Source organism: Eurosta solidaginis, chromosome 3, assembly GCF_040869045.1.
Source record: "Eurosta solidaginis isolate ZX-2024a chromosome 3, ASM4086904v1, whole genome shotgun sequence".
Lineage (NCBI taxonomy): Eukaryota > Metazoa > Arthropoda > Insecta > Diptera > Tephritidae > Eurosta > Eurosta solidaginis.
Window position 1 is genome coordinate 239,548,437 of NC_090321.1, and position 16,094 is coordinate 239,564,530.

The following is a 16,094-nucleotide window of genomic DNA, read 5'->3' on the forward strand; positions in this document are numbered from 1 at the left end:
TGATCAGGTGATCGAGGCTGTTTACTATTGTGATCTTTTTTATCAAATATTCGCCACTTGTATGAATTCACAATACTCCCGATATATTATTCCATAGGTAGGAATGGCAGTAGGGGAATGAAAACATCTTTCACTAGTAGGAATTCACAATGGCGGATGTTTGAAAAACGTTCACAATAGTGATCGGCCCCGATAACCTGTTAAATCCTTCGCTCAATAGTGCTTTTCAAACATTTCTGTAAAAAACTTTGCTGGAAAGAAAAAATTCCGTGTCGCGAAATTTATGAATCCCTCTTATTTGATGCCAAATCGGCGATTTTATGAGAAACCGGTGTGTTATTATGATATATTCGCTTTTTAATAGTGCTTTTATTTTATCAATTAAGCCAGTGCATTTTCCTATTATGGACTGGTACACTGGCTTCTTCTGTTATATTTTTCCTCAAAAAGGTTTTTTACACAAACTCATTGTGGGCGGACGGAAATATTTAAACATAATGCTCCTTAAGGGCCAATTAATGGTGACTTATAACGATAAAACTATAACCAGTAAAACAGCTGATCGAACCTACCTTATGGAAATCAATAGCCGTGTTTTTTAACACGCGTATATCCGTTTACGCTTAAACTTTATATTGACTGCTAAGAGACAAACTATAAATACACCTCTGAAATTGCTGCGCATAAATTTTGTCCTACTAAATTTCAATACGCATTATACTCAGATGTAACTGAAATATGTGTCTTTGTTTCACCCTGTACACTAATTCTATGTATTATATGTGTGTCCACAATTCATCGCAACTGATTCAGCTATATGTTATACCCTATGGCCATCAGAGCGTTGCGTCTCCGCTTTTCGGTACACCCTGTTGCTGTAGCTAGTTGTTTTACCACAGCCGCTAGATGGGTCTCCTAAGCATTATCTAAGCGAAGATAGGCGTTTTTTAACACGCGCAAACGAAACGTATACGCGCGTGTTAAAAAACACGGCTAATGCAATCGATTAATGGTGTCATACCATAACGCTATCGCCATAACCATACCATAGGCACCCTACAAGAAACGCTGATAGTTTTACTAATCCACTCACACTTTTAATTGACAATGCTGATCCTGCGATGACGTATACATTGATACTCAAATTTATGTATGTTCCTTTGTTCGCTCACGCATGTCCGCATGTACCCAATGTCAGCCTATAATCATGAAAAAGGACTCAAACTGGGAAAGCTTCGGACACCTGGTACAGAACAAAAGAACATACAGCAGATACAATTATGCATGTGAGACAGATACATAATTCTCACCGGAATTTTATGTATTCGAGAACAGTTTATCCGATTTAATCATGTTGTCACTACTGACTGTCATATGACAATCAAATGATTATCACGGTTGTTTTGTTATTATACTCACTTGAGCAGAGCTCACAGAGTATATTAAGTTTGATTGGATAACGGTTGGTTGTACATATATAAAGGAATCGAGATAGATATAGACTTCCATATATCAAAATAATCAGAATCGAAAAAAAATTTGATTGAGCCATGTCCGTCCGTCCGTCCGTCCGTTAACACGATAACTTGAGTAAATTTTAAGGTATCTTGATGAAATTTGGTATGTAGGTTCCTGAGCACTCATCTCAGATCGCTATTTAAAATGAACGATATCGGACTATAACCACGCCCACTTTTTCGATATCGAAAATTTCGAAAAACCGAAAAAGTGCGATAATTCATTACAAAAGACCGATAAAGCGACGAAACTTGGTAGATGAGTTGAACTTATGACGCAAAATATAAAATTAGTAAAATTTTGGACAATGGGCGTGGCACCGCCCACTTTTTAAAGAAGGTAATTTAAAACTTTTGCAAGCTGTAATTTGGCAGTCGTTGAAGATATCATGATGAAATTTGGCAGGAACGTTACTCTTATTACTGTATGTACGCTTAATAAAAATTAGCAAAATCGGAGAAGGACCACGCCCACTTTAAAAAAAAAATTTTTTTTAAGTAAAATTTTAACAAAAAATTTAATATCTTTACAGTATATAAGTAAATTATGTCAAGATTCAACTCCAGTAATGATATGGTGCAACAAAATACAAAAATAAAAGAAAATTTAAAAATGGGCGTGGCTCCGCCCTTTTTCATTTAATTTGTCTAGGATACTTTTAATGCCATAAATCGAACAAAAATTAACCAATACTTTTGAAATTTGGTAGGGGCATAGATTTCATGGCGTTAACTGTTTTCTGTGAAAATGGGCGAAATCAGTTGATGCCACGCCCAGTTTTTATACACAGTCGTCCGTCTGTCCTTCAGCATAGCCGTTAACACGATAACTTGAGCAAAAATCGATATATCTTTACTAAACTCAGTTCACGTACTTATCTGAACCCACTTTACCTTGGTATGAAAAATGAACGAAATCCGACTATGACCACGCCCACTTTTTCGATATCGAAAATTGCGAAAAATGAAAAAAATGCCATAATTCTATACCAAATACAAAAAAAGGGATGAAACATGGTAAGGTAATTGGATTGTTTTATTGACGCGAAATATAACTTTAGAAAAAACTTTATAAAATGGTTGTGACACCTACCATATTAAGTAGAAGAAAATGAAAACGTTCTGCAGGGCGAAATAAAACACCCTTAAAATCTTGCCAGGTATTACATATATAAATAAATTAGCGGTATCCAACCGATAATGTTCTGGGTCACCCTAGTCCACATTTTGGTCGATATCTGGAAAACGCCTTCACATATACAACTACCACCACTCCCTTTTAAAACTCTCATTAATACCTTTAATTTGATACCCATATCGTACAAACTCATTCTAGAGTCACCCCTGGTCCACCTCTATGGCGATATCTCGAAAAGGCGTCCACCTATTGAACTAAGCCCCACACCCTTTTAAAATACTCATTAACACCTTTCTTTTGATACCCATATTGTACAAACAAATTCTAGGGTCACCCCTGCTCCACCTTTATGGCGATATCTCGAAACGGCGTCCACCTATGGAACTAAGGAATACTCCTTTTAAAATACTCATTATCACCTTTCTTTTGATGCCCATATTGTACAAACAAATTCTAGGGTCACCCCTGGTCCACCTTTATGGCGATATCTCGAAAATGCGACCACCTATACAACAACCACCACTCCCTTTTAAAACCCTCATTAATACCTTTAATTTGATACCCATATCGTACAAACACATTCTAGAGTCACCCCTGGTCCACCTTTGTGGCGATATTCCGAAAAGGTGTCCACCTATAGAACTAAGCCCCACACCCTTTTAAAATACTCATTAACACCTTTCTTTTGATACCCATATTGTACAAACAAATTCTGGGGTCACCCCTGGTCCACCTTTATGGCGATATCTCGAAACGGCGTCCACCTATGGAACTAAGAATTACCCCTTTTAAAATACTAATTAACACCTTTCTTTTGATACCCATATTGTACAAACAAATTCTAGGGTCACCCCTGGTCCACCTTTATGGCGATATCTCCAAACGGCGTCCACCTATAGAACTAAGGCCCACTCCCTTTTAAAATACTCATTAACACCTTTCGTTTGATGCCCACATTGTGCAAACGCATTCTAGAGTCACCCCTGGTCCATCTTTACGGCGATATCTCGAAAAGGCGTCCATCTATAGAACTTAGGTCCACGCCCTTTTAAAATACTCATTAATACCTTTCGTTTGATACCCATATCGTACAAACGCATTCTAGAGTCAACCCTGATCCACCTTTATGGGTATATCCCTAAATGGCGTCCACCTATAGAACTATGGCGCACTCCCTCATAAAATACTCTTTAATTCCTTTCATTTGATACACATGTCATACAAACACATTCCAGGGTTTCCCTCGGTTCATTTTCCTACTTGGTTATTTTCCCTTATGTTGTCACCATAGCTCTCAACTGAGTATGTAATGTTCGGTTACACCCGAACTTAACCTTCCTTACTTGTTTTTTAAATTCCGTCATTTTCAACCGACGAAAACCATATAAAAAATAAGTTTAAAAAATGAAAAAGAGAGCATTTCAAAGCTCCATGCTAAAAGAAAAAAAAATCGAAAATAATATTAAAAAATACCAAAAGATCTCAGAATGTGTGGGGCGCACTCAAAAAATTGATACGCGAAAAATAATAGTGGTTAGTGGTGATTCATTTTTAAATGTGTTTCCGCATGAGGAAAGCGCTCTTCTGTTGTTTTGTTATTTTCTGAATTTAAATTGAACATTCTGAACTCGAATTCTTATAAAACTATTAATTTTAAATAAATAAGAAACACGTATGCTTTTATTACGTACAAAATTAAAAACGTAATGAAATAAAGTAAATAAAAAGCAAAAAGCATTGTTTCATTTTTGGCGGAATATAACAATGGTCATTTATGATAGTATAACAGTCAAACCTGATATCTACAGCAAACTATCATTTATGACACTTTTTGATAGTTAGAGTGTCAGCACTGATCCAGGAAAATGAATGAGAGTGAGCAGTATGGCTATATACTTAATCAGTAGGCCATGTTGGTGTATAAGAAGGAGACAAAAACTCACACGTACACAGTTGCTACCATCACACCACGGTGGCTTAATTACTTAGAAAATAATAAAATCCTTATAAAGGGACAATCCGGTTTCCGAGAAAGGCACTCTTGCGAGACGGCCTTAAATTACGTCATATCTAGCTGGAAGGAAGAGCTGAGCCTGAAAAAACATATGGTAGCAGTTTTCATTGACCTGAAAAGAGCGTTCGAAACAATTGATAGGAATATAATGCTCGATAAACTACAAAAAATTGGTATTAGGGAAAATGAATTGCAGTGGTTTAGAAGCTTCTTATCAGACCGGAAACAAAGAACAACCATCGAGTCAGTAGTCTCATCCGAGGACAAGTGGACATAGGTTTACCACAAGGGTCGGTATTAGCACCAATCCTGTTCAACATTTACATAAACGATATATCATCAGCACTGAAATATAGTAAAATCAGGTTGTTTGCAGATGATGCGCTACTTGAAGTAAATAAAACGGACATTTCAATAGCAAGGAGCAAAATGCAAGAAGACTTGGATTCATTGTATAGATGGCTTTGCATTAATAAACTCATGCTTAACGTTAACAAAACTAAGTTCATGGTTTTATCTAGGACGACCAATAAAGGGTCACTTAATTTAGATCTAAAAATAATGAATACAAGCATTGAGGATATCAAAATATTTAAGTACTTAGGGATCCTGATTGACAACAAACTGAGGTTTACGGATCATATTGGTTATATTGTTGCCAAAATGGGCAAAAAAATTGGATTTTGGAAGAGATCGTGTAAACTTATTAGTAAGAAATATAAGTTGAAAGTATATAGATCCATCATACCGCACTTCTTATATTGCCCTACAATATTCTTTATTGCCAATGAAACACAAGTAGACAGGTTACAAATTATGCAAAACAAAGCTATGAGATTTATATTGAAAGTGAGGCACGACACTTCTATAAAGAGTATGCTTGATGCACTAAACTGGCTGAGTGTGAAACAGTTGATATTTTACCATAGTATGAAATTTGTATTTTATATCAAGCATGGTAAATTACCGGCCTACCTAAGTGAAAAACTTGTTTATGTGAATGAAACCCATTCTTACATAATCAGGGAAAATAATAATTTTAGATTACCTCTTCTCAAAACAGAAATGGACAAGCAAAATATATTTACAAAGGCCTGAAATGTTTCAATGAACTACCTTATCCTGATAAAAATTGTGAAAACTTAAACACCTTCAAAAAAAGTTTATTAGAATATTGCAAAACCCTTCCAACAAGATAAAATATTTTGTATCTGTATTTCATGTTACTGATCCTTGAGGGTACATGGCAATCCAAATAGACACAGAGGAACCTTATGCATCAGGTCAAAAACATATATCGCTCGCAACCAAATTGGGAAAGAATATCGTCCCAGACAAACAGTTGGAGTGTTCATGTGAATAACGTATATTCCTACAACAATGATTTATTATAGTTGGTTGTGTGTACATAAAATCTGGTACAGGGAGGATTGGAAACGCGTCCTCTCCAACCGTCCGATAAGAGTGGCTCGCTCTGCTGAGCTGCTAGCTTTTGGGTTGACCGGAACCAAATGCATTCCGACAGCATAAATAATAAAACTGTGTAGGTAATCATACGTCTTGGAGTAGGGCAGGATTGAGAACACGTCCTTCCAACCTCCCAATGAGATGACTCCAAGACTCGCCCGTTGGGACCACCAGTTCCCGTTCTGATCGGAATTTTATGCATTCCGACACCCCAAACGCTAGAAATCCTATTATTATTAAAATATATTTATAATTTGTAATAATCTAAGTTTTAGGCTTAAAACGCCGTAATAATAAAAAAATAATAATCATAGAGCTGATTTGTTTAAAATCAGAAGCGCTTCTGTGCGCCCCTTGTCATATGAGGGCCAGGTTTGCCTGGATGTCTCACACGATGATATAGCTGACCATAGTCCATTTGCGATTCTTATAGTGCTTGTGTTCACACGAAGCCTGAAAGTGGCCATGGGTATGCCTACCGAATCATTTCCCGGAAGGATATCGTCGGTGGTGCCTCTTCTGGCCAGCTCGCCTGCTCTGCAATTGCCTTCGATATCCCTGTGCCCAGGTACCCATATAAGGCTGATACTGAAGTGCTGAGCCATCTCGTTAAGAGATCTGCGGCATTCAGTGACCGACTGGTTAATTTAATAACTTTTTTTTAAGTTAAAGTGGTTAATTTAATAACTTTTTGTAGATTTTATTTATTGTCTTGGATTCTTTATGGCTAAGAGACTTATTTTTTGTGGAAAACGTTTGTGATTTTTTGCGTTTTCTTCATTTTTATGAAATTTTCACGATTTTTAGGTTAAGGCACCATTAATCGATCACATTGGAGATGACTATGGATATGGGTATGGTTACGACTATGGCGTTAGGGCTAAGGAAGTTTAATTTGGCCTTAATGGTGCCATACCATAACGCTAACGCCATAACCATACCATAGCCAACCAATTGGTTTTTGATTTCTCGCCATATCCATAACCTAAAAACATTTGAGTTGGTGAATTTAATAACTTTTTGTAGATTTATTAATTGTTTTGGATACGTTATGTTTGTGATTTTTTGTGTTTTCTTCATTTTTATGAAATTTTCACGATTTTTAGGTTAAGGCACTATTAACCGATCACATTGGAGATGGTTATGGATATGGGTATGGTTACGACTACGGCGTTACGGTTAAGGAAGTTTAATTGGCCCTTTATGCGTAAGCCATGAGCTTTTTCTCTGGGGCCGTATCGTCAGTTAATGCGGTGCCACAATGATATTTTTCATATAGATGCGTTTAACACAAGCTTATGCATTCCAATAACATCTCCACAATCAACCAAGATGTTGTGTTTGTAAATATGAAGGAACTTCAGACGTGGCAACTGAAGTTTATTACGCCTTGTCCATTCACATACAACATTTCGCGAAGCACTGGTATAAACATTATCCCCTTACAACAAAGATACTTGCTAACATATTTTGTGTCGTATTCATTTGTTATATTACAGTTTTTACCTGCGAAAAATGTTAGAAAATTTACCAACCAGTGGGAAAAATAATTTCACTTGCAAAGCGTGTCAACACCCTTAACCAAAACAAATGTCACATTCTTCTTCTTATGCTTTGCTTGTAACAAATTTGGGAGATGGCTACTTTTCAATATCAGATGGCGCCAGTGTCGCTCATTCTACCGTTCTCCATAAAAATGCGTGAAATCTACTCATAATGCATAAGCTTGTGTTAAACTCATCTATATGAAAAAGTGCTTATGTGTCGGTGCTTTTACGATCACGTATCGAAAGCAATTTTCACTTAAGCGATAAAAATGATGTTATCGATTGCATGCTACGCATCCTCTGTATGGTCGCCAAGCCCAAAAACTACTCACTGGAAGAAAATACAGGCCTGCCAAAATACTGCTATCAGAACCGCCACGGGCTGTCTTCTTATGTCCCCAGAACACTATCTACATAATGAGGCGAGAATACTCCCTATCAGGGAGAGAAATGAGATGCTAACCAAACAGTTCCATCCCAATACACCTGAGAACTCAGCCGTATGAAGCTAAAAAACACAAGCAGGTCCTCAGTGAACTCCACATACAGGCGTCGGGCCTTTATGCCAGGAATTGCCCGGTGAATCCAGTACTCAAAGAACAATACCCGAAACTTGCGGAAGAGGAACGCACACTCCCCAGGGAAACGCGAATCATTCTGGCTCAACTTCGATCTCGATACTCTAACAGGTTAAAATCTTACCTATCCAGAATCAACCCCAATATACAAAATGTATGCCCTGCTGGCAATGTGTCCCCACATGACAACAACCATCTCTTTGATTGTAAGGTGGAATCAACGCCTCTAACACCCCTCTCATAATGGTCCACCCCTGTTGAAAGAACAAGTTTCCTTGGACTCCCGTTAGAGGATATTGATGACAAATTGCTACAACAACAACATGTTATCAAACTTTATAAAAGAAAATAATTATATATTATGGTTCTAGTGAGCATGCTTTGTCCCTAGTTCACATATTTTATTAATCCGAATCAAAGTTTCAGAGCTATTGTGATTTATGTTACGAAACCATAAATGTAATACTCCTATATTGCTGCAAAAGGTTAGGTACATTCCCAAACATCAGAGTACCGATATATTGCTGTTTAAAGGTTTTTTGTTTTTGTATTCAATAATCGAATGTATCTAAATTAAAATTTTTTTCTTGTCACACTTATGCTGCTACAATCACAAACATTTTATAGGCCGTCTTGTTTTGATTTCGAACTCAAAACAGATTGCGATCATTTTCTATTAGCAATATAGTAGTATTACATATATGTACGAAACGGCCCCTGGCTACAGTTTCTGAATAAAACCCTGCAAAAATTGTTGGGTTACGTGTTCCGTTTTCATCATGTTGGAGTACTCTAACAATACTCCTTTGCAATGCGTTTGCGGACCACCATCAGCCGATCATTGCTCATTTTTTAACGACCGTGATCACGGCACGATGACGATCGAACAGAGTTGCCAAAAGTAAAATTTTGCATACAAATAACTGATAATAAATTTTTACTTTGGCAACTCTGATAAAATGCAACAGCGCACTGATTTTATGTATACATACTATAGTATAGAGAAATATTAGTTTCTTTATTCACGCAAATGCTAAATAACATAAGAATATTCGTAGTATAAAATATAAAAGTTGTATTGCCCCTCTTCATTTACTTTCATTTTAAATTAAATTCACTCCGATAATTCTTTCCGACAACACAGTTCCTCTTAGTACTTTGGCATATAATCCTCTGTGGGTGCTCCATGGGTACTACAGTGAAAGTACTTTGGAATGTACTCTCACGTATGTACTCTATGGAATACTCACAAACAAAGCGAAAGTGGGATCACCTACTCCTCTCCTAGGGCATCGCAATGTTAATTGGAGCACATATTTTGTATGAATACAGATTACATTTGGAGCAGTCCTCTCCTCCCAAAGGAGTATTCCTTACATTATTTATAGAGTACTCGCGTTTTTTGAAGGGTATACTCATCTAATATCAAAATTTGAACGTAACGATTTTGTCCTTTAATTTTTTCCCAAACAGTACTTTTTTGAATTTGTAAAAAAAACTTAGGTGGCTCAGCGACAGTTTTGTAAAATTGTGAACGTGTCATAAGCAAGAAGAAGTCTTTGTCAGCTGCTAATTTTACTAAAAAATATATTGCACATGCATATTTTGATCAACTTTCATGGATTTTCGAAGTGTTTTCTAAATTGCATTAATTTTTAAAGACAATTAAACTGTTAAGTAAAATAATGCGAAGCTTTCGCAGACATAAACAACAAAAAATCATACATCGTTATATTGCACAACATTACAACGTCACCACATCAACGGATAGTGTGCCTACAATATCCACTTTACACGAGCTCAAAGCAAACCTAAAGAAACGTAAAAGACCCAGATTATTGGCAAAAAAACAAAGATTAATAGTTCCAAGTATTTTGGCTAAAAAGTTGAGATTCGACCCCAACGCATCTACACAACCCAATAGTGCGCCAGCTAGTGACACTGTAGACACAATTAACGAGAACGTGCCTCTGGTAAGTCAAAATTTATAGATGCCTTCGCACTATTTTTTGTTCATAAGCATTCATTTTTCGTACATAAATACGTATACACTAGATTGTAAACAGGCATCTGAAAATATTTGTTGGTATGCCTTTGTTTTGATATAATCAGCGCTTGCGTGTTGAACATGTTTCAACATGGGGGTAACGGAACTGGCCCTGTCAAGAGTTGCCAATAGGTTGATTTTGGTAAATGTGTTGCAAATATATATTTATGGATCTTAGCCTAAGGCCCTTTCTGCTATGGCTTTATAGCTATATTATAATTTTAAAATTTATTTATGAAAAAATGCATCAATTGATCGGTGTGCGTTGCGAATGAAGTGATTCGCAGATATATGGGGGATCCCGTCGTTGTTACAGCAATGCTTCGCCCCGTTCAATTGGCATCACCATTGAAGAATTGCGATTTAACCTTTTCAATCGGTTGCCAGCATCATTTACATATCTTATACAATCAACCCAAAGGTCTACTTTACCTACTTCCCAAGGCAGTCGGTTCTATGTACCGGAGCACTCGGGAATTTTCCCGACCAAGGACTGTCATTTCAGTGTGACCCCATCTAATTTGTTTCGTCCCTCCCACAAATTGTCAACCTCCCAGCAGCTCCTTGCAGCAGGACTGCTCCATATTCTCTTACTCCGGGAAGGCATCGAATCCAATCCGGGTCCGTCTCCTGACCCCGGTCCTGAGAAATGGTTTTGCTGCATCTGCCGGAAAAGAATCTTTTTAGTACGGTCATACTCTGTTCAGTGTGTCTCGTGCAAGGGGTAGCTTGCATCGGACAGGTTGTTCTGGGCTTGATCCCAAAACCCGACGTCCACGTAACTTTTATAAGTCTTTTGTGGCTCCTTGCTGTTCACGCCCAAGGGCGTCCCATAGTCTACGCCTAAGCGCCCCCTCACTACCTTCCAGCAGCCCCGCTGCTCAGCAAGCCACAACAAGTACCCGCTGCTGCTCGCGCCCCACGGCGCCAACAACTCAAACAGCTGATACCACTCATAACTACTACCTTCGTAGTAGAGTTGGTAGCAATGCTGAGCATCAGCCCCTGCCCCCGTCTTCTCCCCCCCTCTTTTCCGGCAGCAATCGTGCAGGTCAGGGAAACAGACTCTTAGTCCCTACCTCCGTTTGCACCGTCTGCCAGCACAGAATATATAGGTTTGCGACATCCGCCCAATGCAGCTCCTGCCTTGGGTGGTGCCACTTTCCTAAATGTTCTGGTCTCCGCGACGGCAACCCCCCGACGGGTTTCATCGCGCCATGTTGCCAGGTCGCAAACCCAAATCATCCGGGTACCCCAATGCTTGCCCAAGGACGCCCAGTCCCAGGGCTACAACAGCTATTGCGTCCTGGCCTTCCACAACCCAGGCGTAGTCACCCGTCACTTACCCCCAGAGTGGCGGCGTCTCCCCTTATGCACTTCAGAATTCTGCAGTTAAACTGTAATGAACTAACTGGTAAGATTACGGAGATAGTCGATTTCATGAAGCGGCACAATATCCGCATTGCTGCGATTCAAGAGACTAAACTCACAGCAAGATCTTCATTGCAGATCTGCTCTGGGTATAATGTCCACAGGAAAGACCGCGAGAGCAGAAATGGAGGCGGTCTCGCGTTTATCATACACCACGCTGTGCGATATTATATATTTGATCATGGCATCGACCGCAGGGACAATGTCTTAGAACGTCAAGGCCTATCTGTCCGGTTAGGCGATGCAAACCTAGAAATCATCAACATCTACATCCCTCCTGCCACCTGTTGCCCCAGTGGATACCGCCCTAATATCAGGGCCTTACTCACTGGCAACAATCGCATTACCTTAGGCGATTTCAAAGCCCATCATGATCTATGGCATTCAAACTTGCGGGCGGACAGTAGGGGTGAGATGTTGGCGGATCAAATAGAAGAAACGAAGTTCTGCACAATAAACGGAGACACCCCCACACGTATGGAAGGAAGCTGTCACAGCTCGCCAGATATCTCAATCGTGAGCGCAGAACTCGTAAACTGCGTCAACTGGTAGCCGATGGCAACATTGGCATCCGACCACCTGCCCATACTTATTTCGCTTGAGCGTACCGCCGACTTCATCGTCACTGAAAAACGCACTTTCATAAACTTCAAAAAAGGAAAGTGGGAAGAATATAAATCCTTTACAGACAACCGCTTTGCTGCCCTCCCTATCCCGACTGATTACCGCCAAGGGGAGCGTGCCTTCCGCAAGGTCATTGAATCCGCCTCGGCACATTTCATTCCCGCCGGGAGAATTCCCGAAATCCGGCCCCACTTCCCGGCGGAGGCCGCAAACTTAGCGAGAGAACGTGACCTTATAAGACAGCTTGATCCAGGCGACCCCCAAATAAGGGATATAAACCAACGCATCAGATTGCTTGTGAATGGGAGGAGCACCTAAGAGGTTGTAACCTCTCTACCGGTGTGGATAAACTTTGGTCCCCCGTAAAGTCCCTATCGAATCCGACTAAGCACAAAGACAAAGTTTCCATCGCCTTTGGCGACAAAGTGCTGTCGGACACGAAAAAATGCGCGAGCGCTTTCTGCCGACAATATATAATGCATCCTACGGTCGACAAAGATAGACGGAGAGCCAATAGACACGCACATAAACACAAATTCAGCGCGTCACCAATCACCATCACCGCTAAAGAGGTTGAGGACGCCATTGGTCGTGCTAAACCATCCAAAGCAATGGGCCCAGACGGCATAGCCATGCCGATGCTTAAAAACCTAGGGAAAGAGGGTTTCAAATATTTAGCGCATGTCTTCAACCTGTCTTTTTCCACCTTTGTCATACCTGAGAAATGGAAAATGGCCAAGGTGGTCCCGCTACTAAAGCCTGGGAAACCAGCTAACATAGATGAGTCGTATCGTCCGATATCTCTCCTATCGCCAGTGGCAAAGACGCTTGAAGCCATTTTGCTCCCATATTTCCAAGCAAATTTGCAGCTAGCTCTCATCAGCATGGCTTCAGAAAACTCCATAGCACTACCACCGCGCTAAATGCCATTAGCACCCAGATAAATTGCGGTTTAAATCAATACCCCCACCATAGAACAGTACTCGTAGCGCTAGACCTATCAAAAGCTTTTAATACGGTCAACCATGGCTCGTTACTGCAAGACCTTGAAGGGTCTACCCTTCCCCCAAGTCTTAAAAGGTGGACCGCAAATTATCTGGGTGGTCGGCAGGCATCGGTGCAATTTAGAAACGAAACATCAAAACCAAGGAGAATTAAGCAAGGGGTGCCACAGGGTGGTGTCCTATCCCCACTTTTGTTTAATTTCTACATATATAAGCTACCTTCACCACCGGAAGGAGTCACAATCGTTTCCTACGACGATGACTGCACAATAATGGCCACAGGCCCAGGCCCAAAAATCGATGCGCTATGCAATAAAATAAACGGCTACCTCCCTGATCTCTCGAGTTTTTTCGCCTCGCGAAACCTGGTATTATCACCGACTAAGTCTTCCGCGACCTTATTTACAACATGGACGTCCCAAATGTCGACCATTTTGAACATCCACGTCGATGGCACTACGCTACCGACTGTCCTACACCCCAAAATCCTGGGTGTGACGTTTGATCAGGATCTACATTTTGGTTAGCACGCAGCCGCAATTGTTCCAAGAATTCAGAGCCGTAACAAAATCCTCAAATCCCTCGCTGGCAGTACTTGGGGAAAAGATAAAGAAACGCTGTTGACTACATACAAAGCAATTAGCCAGCCGATTACGTGCTATGCGTCACCCATATGGTCGCCAAGCCGAAAAATCACCCACTGGAAGAAACTACAGGCTTGCCAAAATACTGCTCTCAGAATCGCCACGGGCTGTCTTCTTATGTCCCCAGAACACCATCTGCATAATGAGGCGAGAATACTCCCCATCAGGGAGAGAAATGAGATGCTGACCAAACAGTTCCTGTTGAATACCCAGAAACCTGGGCATCTCAACAGACATCTGATTGATGAACCAGCACCGCCTAGGGGCTTAAGGAGTCATCTCCGTAAGCATTTTGAGGAAATACGGCACCTGAGATCCCAGCCGTATGAAGTGAAAAAACACAAGAAGGTCCTTGGTGAACTCCATAAAGAGGCGTCGGACCTTTATGCCGGGAATTGCCTGATGAATCCAGTACTTAACGAAAATTATTCAAACCTCGCGGAAGAGGAACGCATACTCCCCAGAGAAACACGTGTCACTCTTGCTCAACTTCGTTCTGGATACTGTAACAGGTTAAACTGTTACCTATCCAGAATCAACCCCGACATACAAAATGTATGCCCCGCTTGCAATGTGTCTCCACATGACACCAACCATCTCTTCAATTGTAATGTGGAACCAACGCCTCTAACACCCCTTTCCTTACGGTCCACCCCTGTTCAAACGGAAAGTTTCCTTGGACTCCCGTTAGAGGATATTGATGACAATTTGTGATCGGTCGCGGCTATTAGGTGGGGCGAGCATTGCTACAACAACAACAACCTACTTGTGGTGAATCCTGTTCATTGAGCCAGTGGGTCTCTAGCGACCTCAAGTTCCTCTGGGAAGGAGGGCGTTGTGTCGACTTGAAAGTTCGACGGGTTCATATCAAATCATTGCCGCGCTGGTGAGGCTAGTACCCTAATGGTACGATTTTCTGGAGCATGCCGGATCAATATCCTGCGAAGAACTATCAATAAAACTTTAAAGCCTGCCCAGGAGTCTGCTTAAAGCTACAAGAAGAATAGCAGGTTTAATACAGCTCTATTATAGAGAACCTAATAAACAATTAGGCTTGAGTCACATTAGAGCTTAAGTTGATATCTAGTATACTTCTCAAATCTCAAGTGTTGTTTCTCAACATGGGCTCAATTTGGCATTTTTTATATGGCAAAATAGTTGAGAAAAATACACTTCTCAACTTGTACTCAAGTTTCATTCTCTTATAGAATTCAAATTTAAAATTCCGGTACTGCAGTATTTTCATGAAAATAAAATTAAGCATGTAAAACTTGTTTTTAATTTGCAACGCCTCTTTAATGTTACTACTGTTTATTTCTGATACAGAATTGTTGATGAGGTTAGATATCAACTTGAAAATCATACATTTCTCGAAGGCTGGGGAAATATTTTTTCGATGTTTGTGGGGTGTTGTTGTTAATAGTCATTGTTTCTCAAGCTGAAGCAATGGTTATTGTAATCCGGGGATACACTAAATTTAGAACATAAATCATGTAAGGTGGTAGTAATTCTGGATAGAAATGAGCCCAACATTTTACAATATACTTTTCGAAGTTGAGGGAGCGTGACGGTCGGCTCCCTGGGAGGTGTGCTTTTCTTGTTGTCACAGAACTGAAGTCCTATTATCCATCTGGACACGTGGCAATTTACCAGGTCTTTTGGATTTTTGGAGTTCATTTCGATCTTTAACTTTAAGCATTAACGCCTTGCTGTATAAGTATTGCTTAGCCGTCTTCGGAAGACATCACGTGGGAGTTCTGAGTGTAGAGTTTTGAGAGACCTGAAAATGTCTCTAGCGTGTGCCGAGGTGTGCTGATTACAAACGTATTTTATCCCTTTGTTGCGACTGTATTATGGAGACAATTTGGGATGATTATGTATGTGATGAAAGGCTGTTGTTGTTGGTGTTGTTACTTCAAAACCCTCTCCTAAGGAAAATAAGAGTATGGTTATGGGGAGTACTTCGCCGGATCTGAATCCGGAACGCTCCATTACTAACACTTTCGGGTCCACGAATTTCTGTCGCCTAACAGGGTTAGGATTTAAAGGCACAAAAATTTGCAAATAGGCAAAATGAGTTTTC

General features: G+C 40.1%; 1 protein-coding gene across 2 annotated transcripts in view; it reads left to right on the forward strand.

Annotated features, from left to right (window-relative positions):
• The first annotated feature begins 9,817 nt into the window (after positions 1 to 9,817).
• Positions 9,818 to 16,094, forward strand: part of LOC137245267 (NEDD4-binding protein 1-like) — a 37,568-nt gene continuing 31,291 nt past the window's right edge. The window contains exon 1 of one of the 2 annotated variants that reach the window (XM_067775634.1): positions 9,818 to 10,234. In XM_067775634.1, the coding sequence (XP_067631735.1) occupies positions 9,947 to 10,234 (288 nt within the window). In that variant the 5' untranslated portion in view covers positions 9,818 to 9,946. The remainder of the gene's footprint in view (positions 10,235 to 16,094) is intronic. The other variant, XM_067775635.1, reaches the window with a different exon arrangement.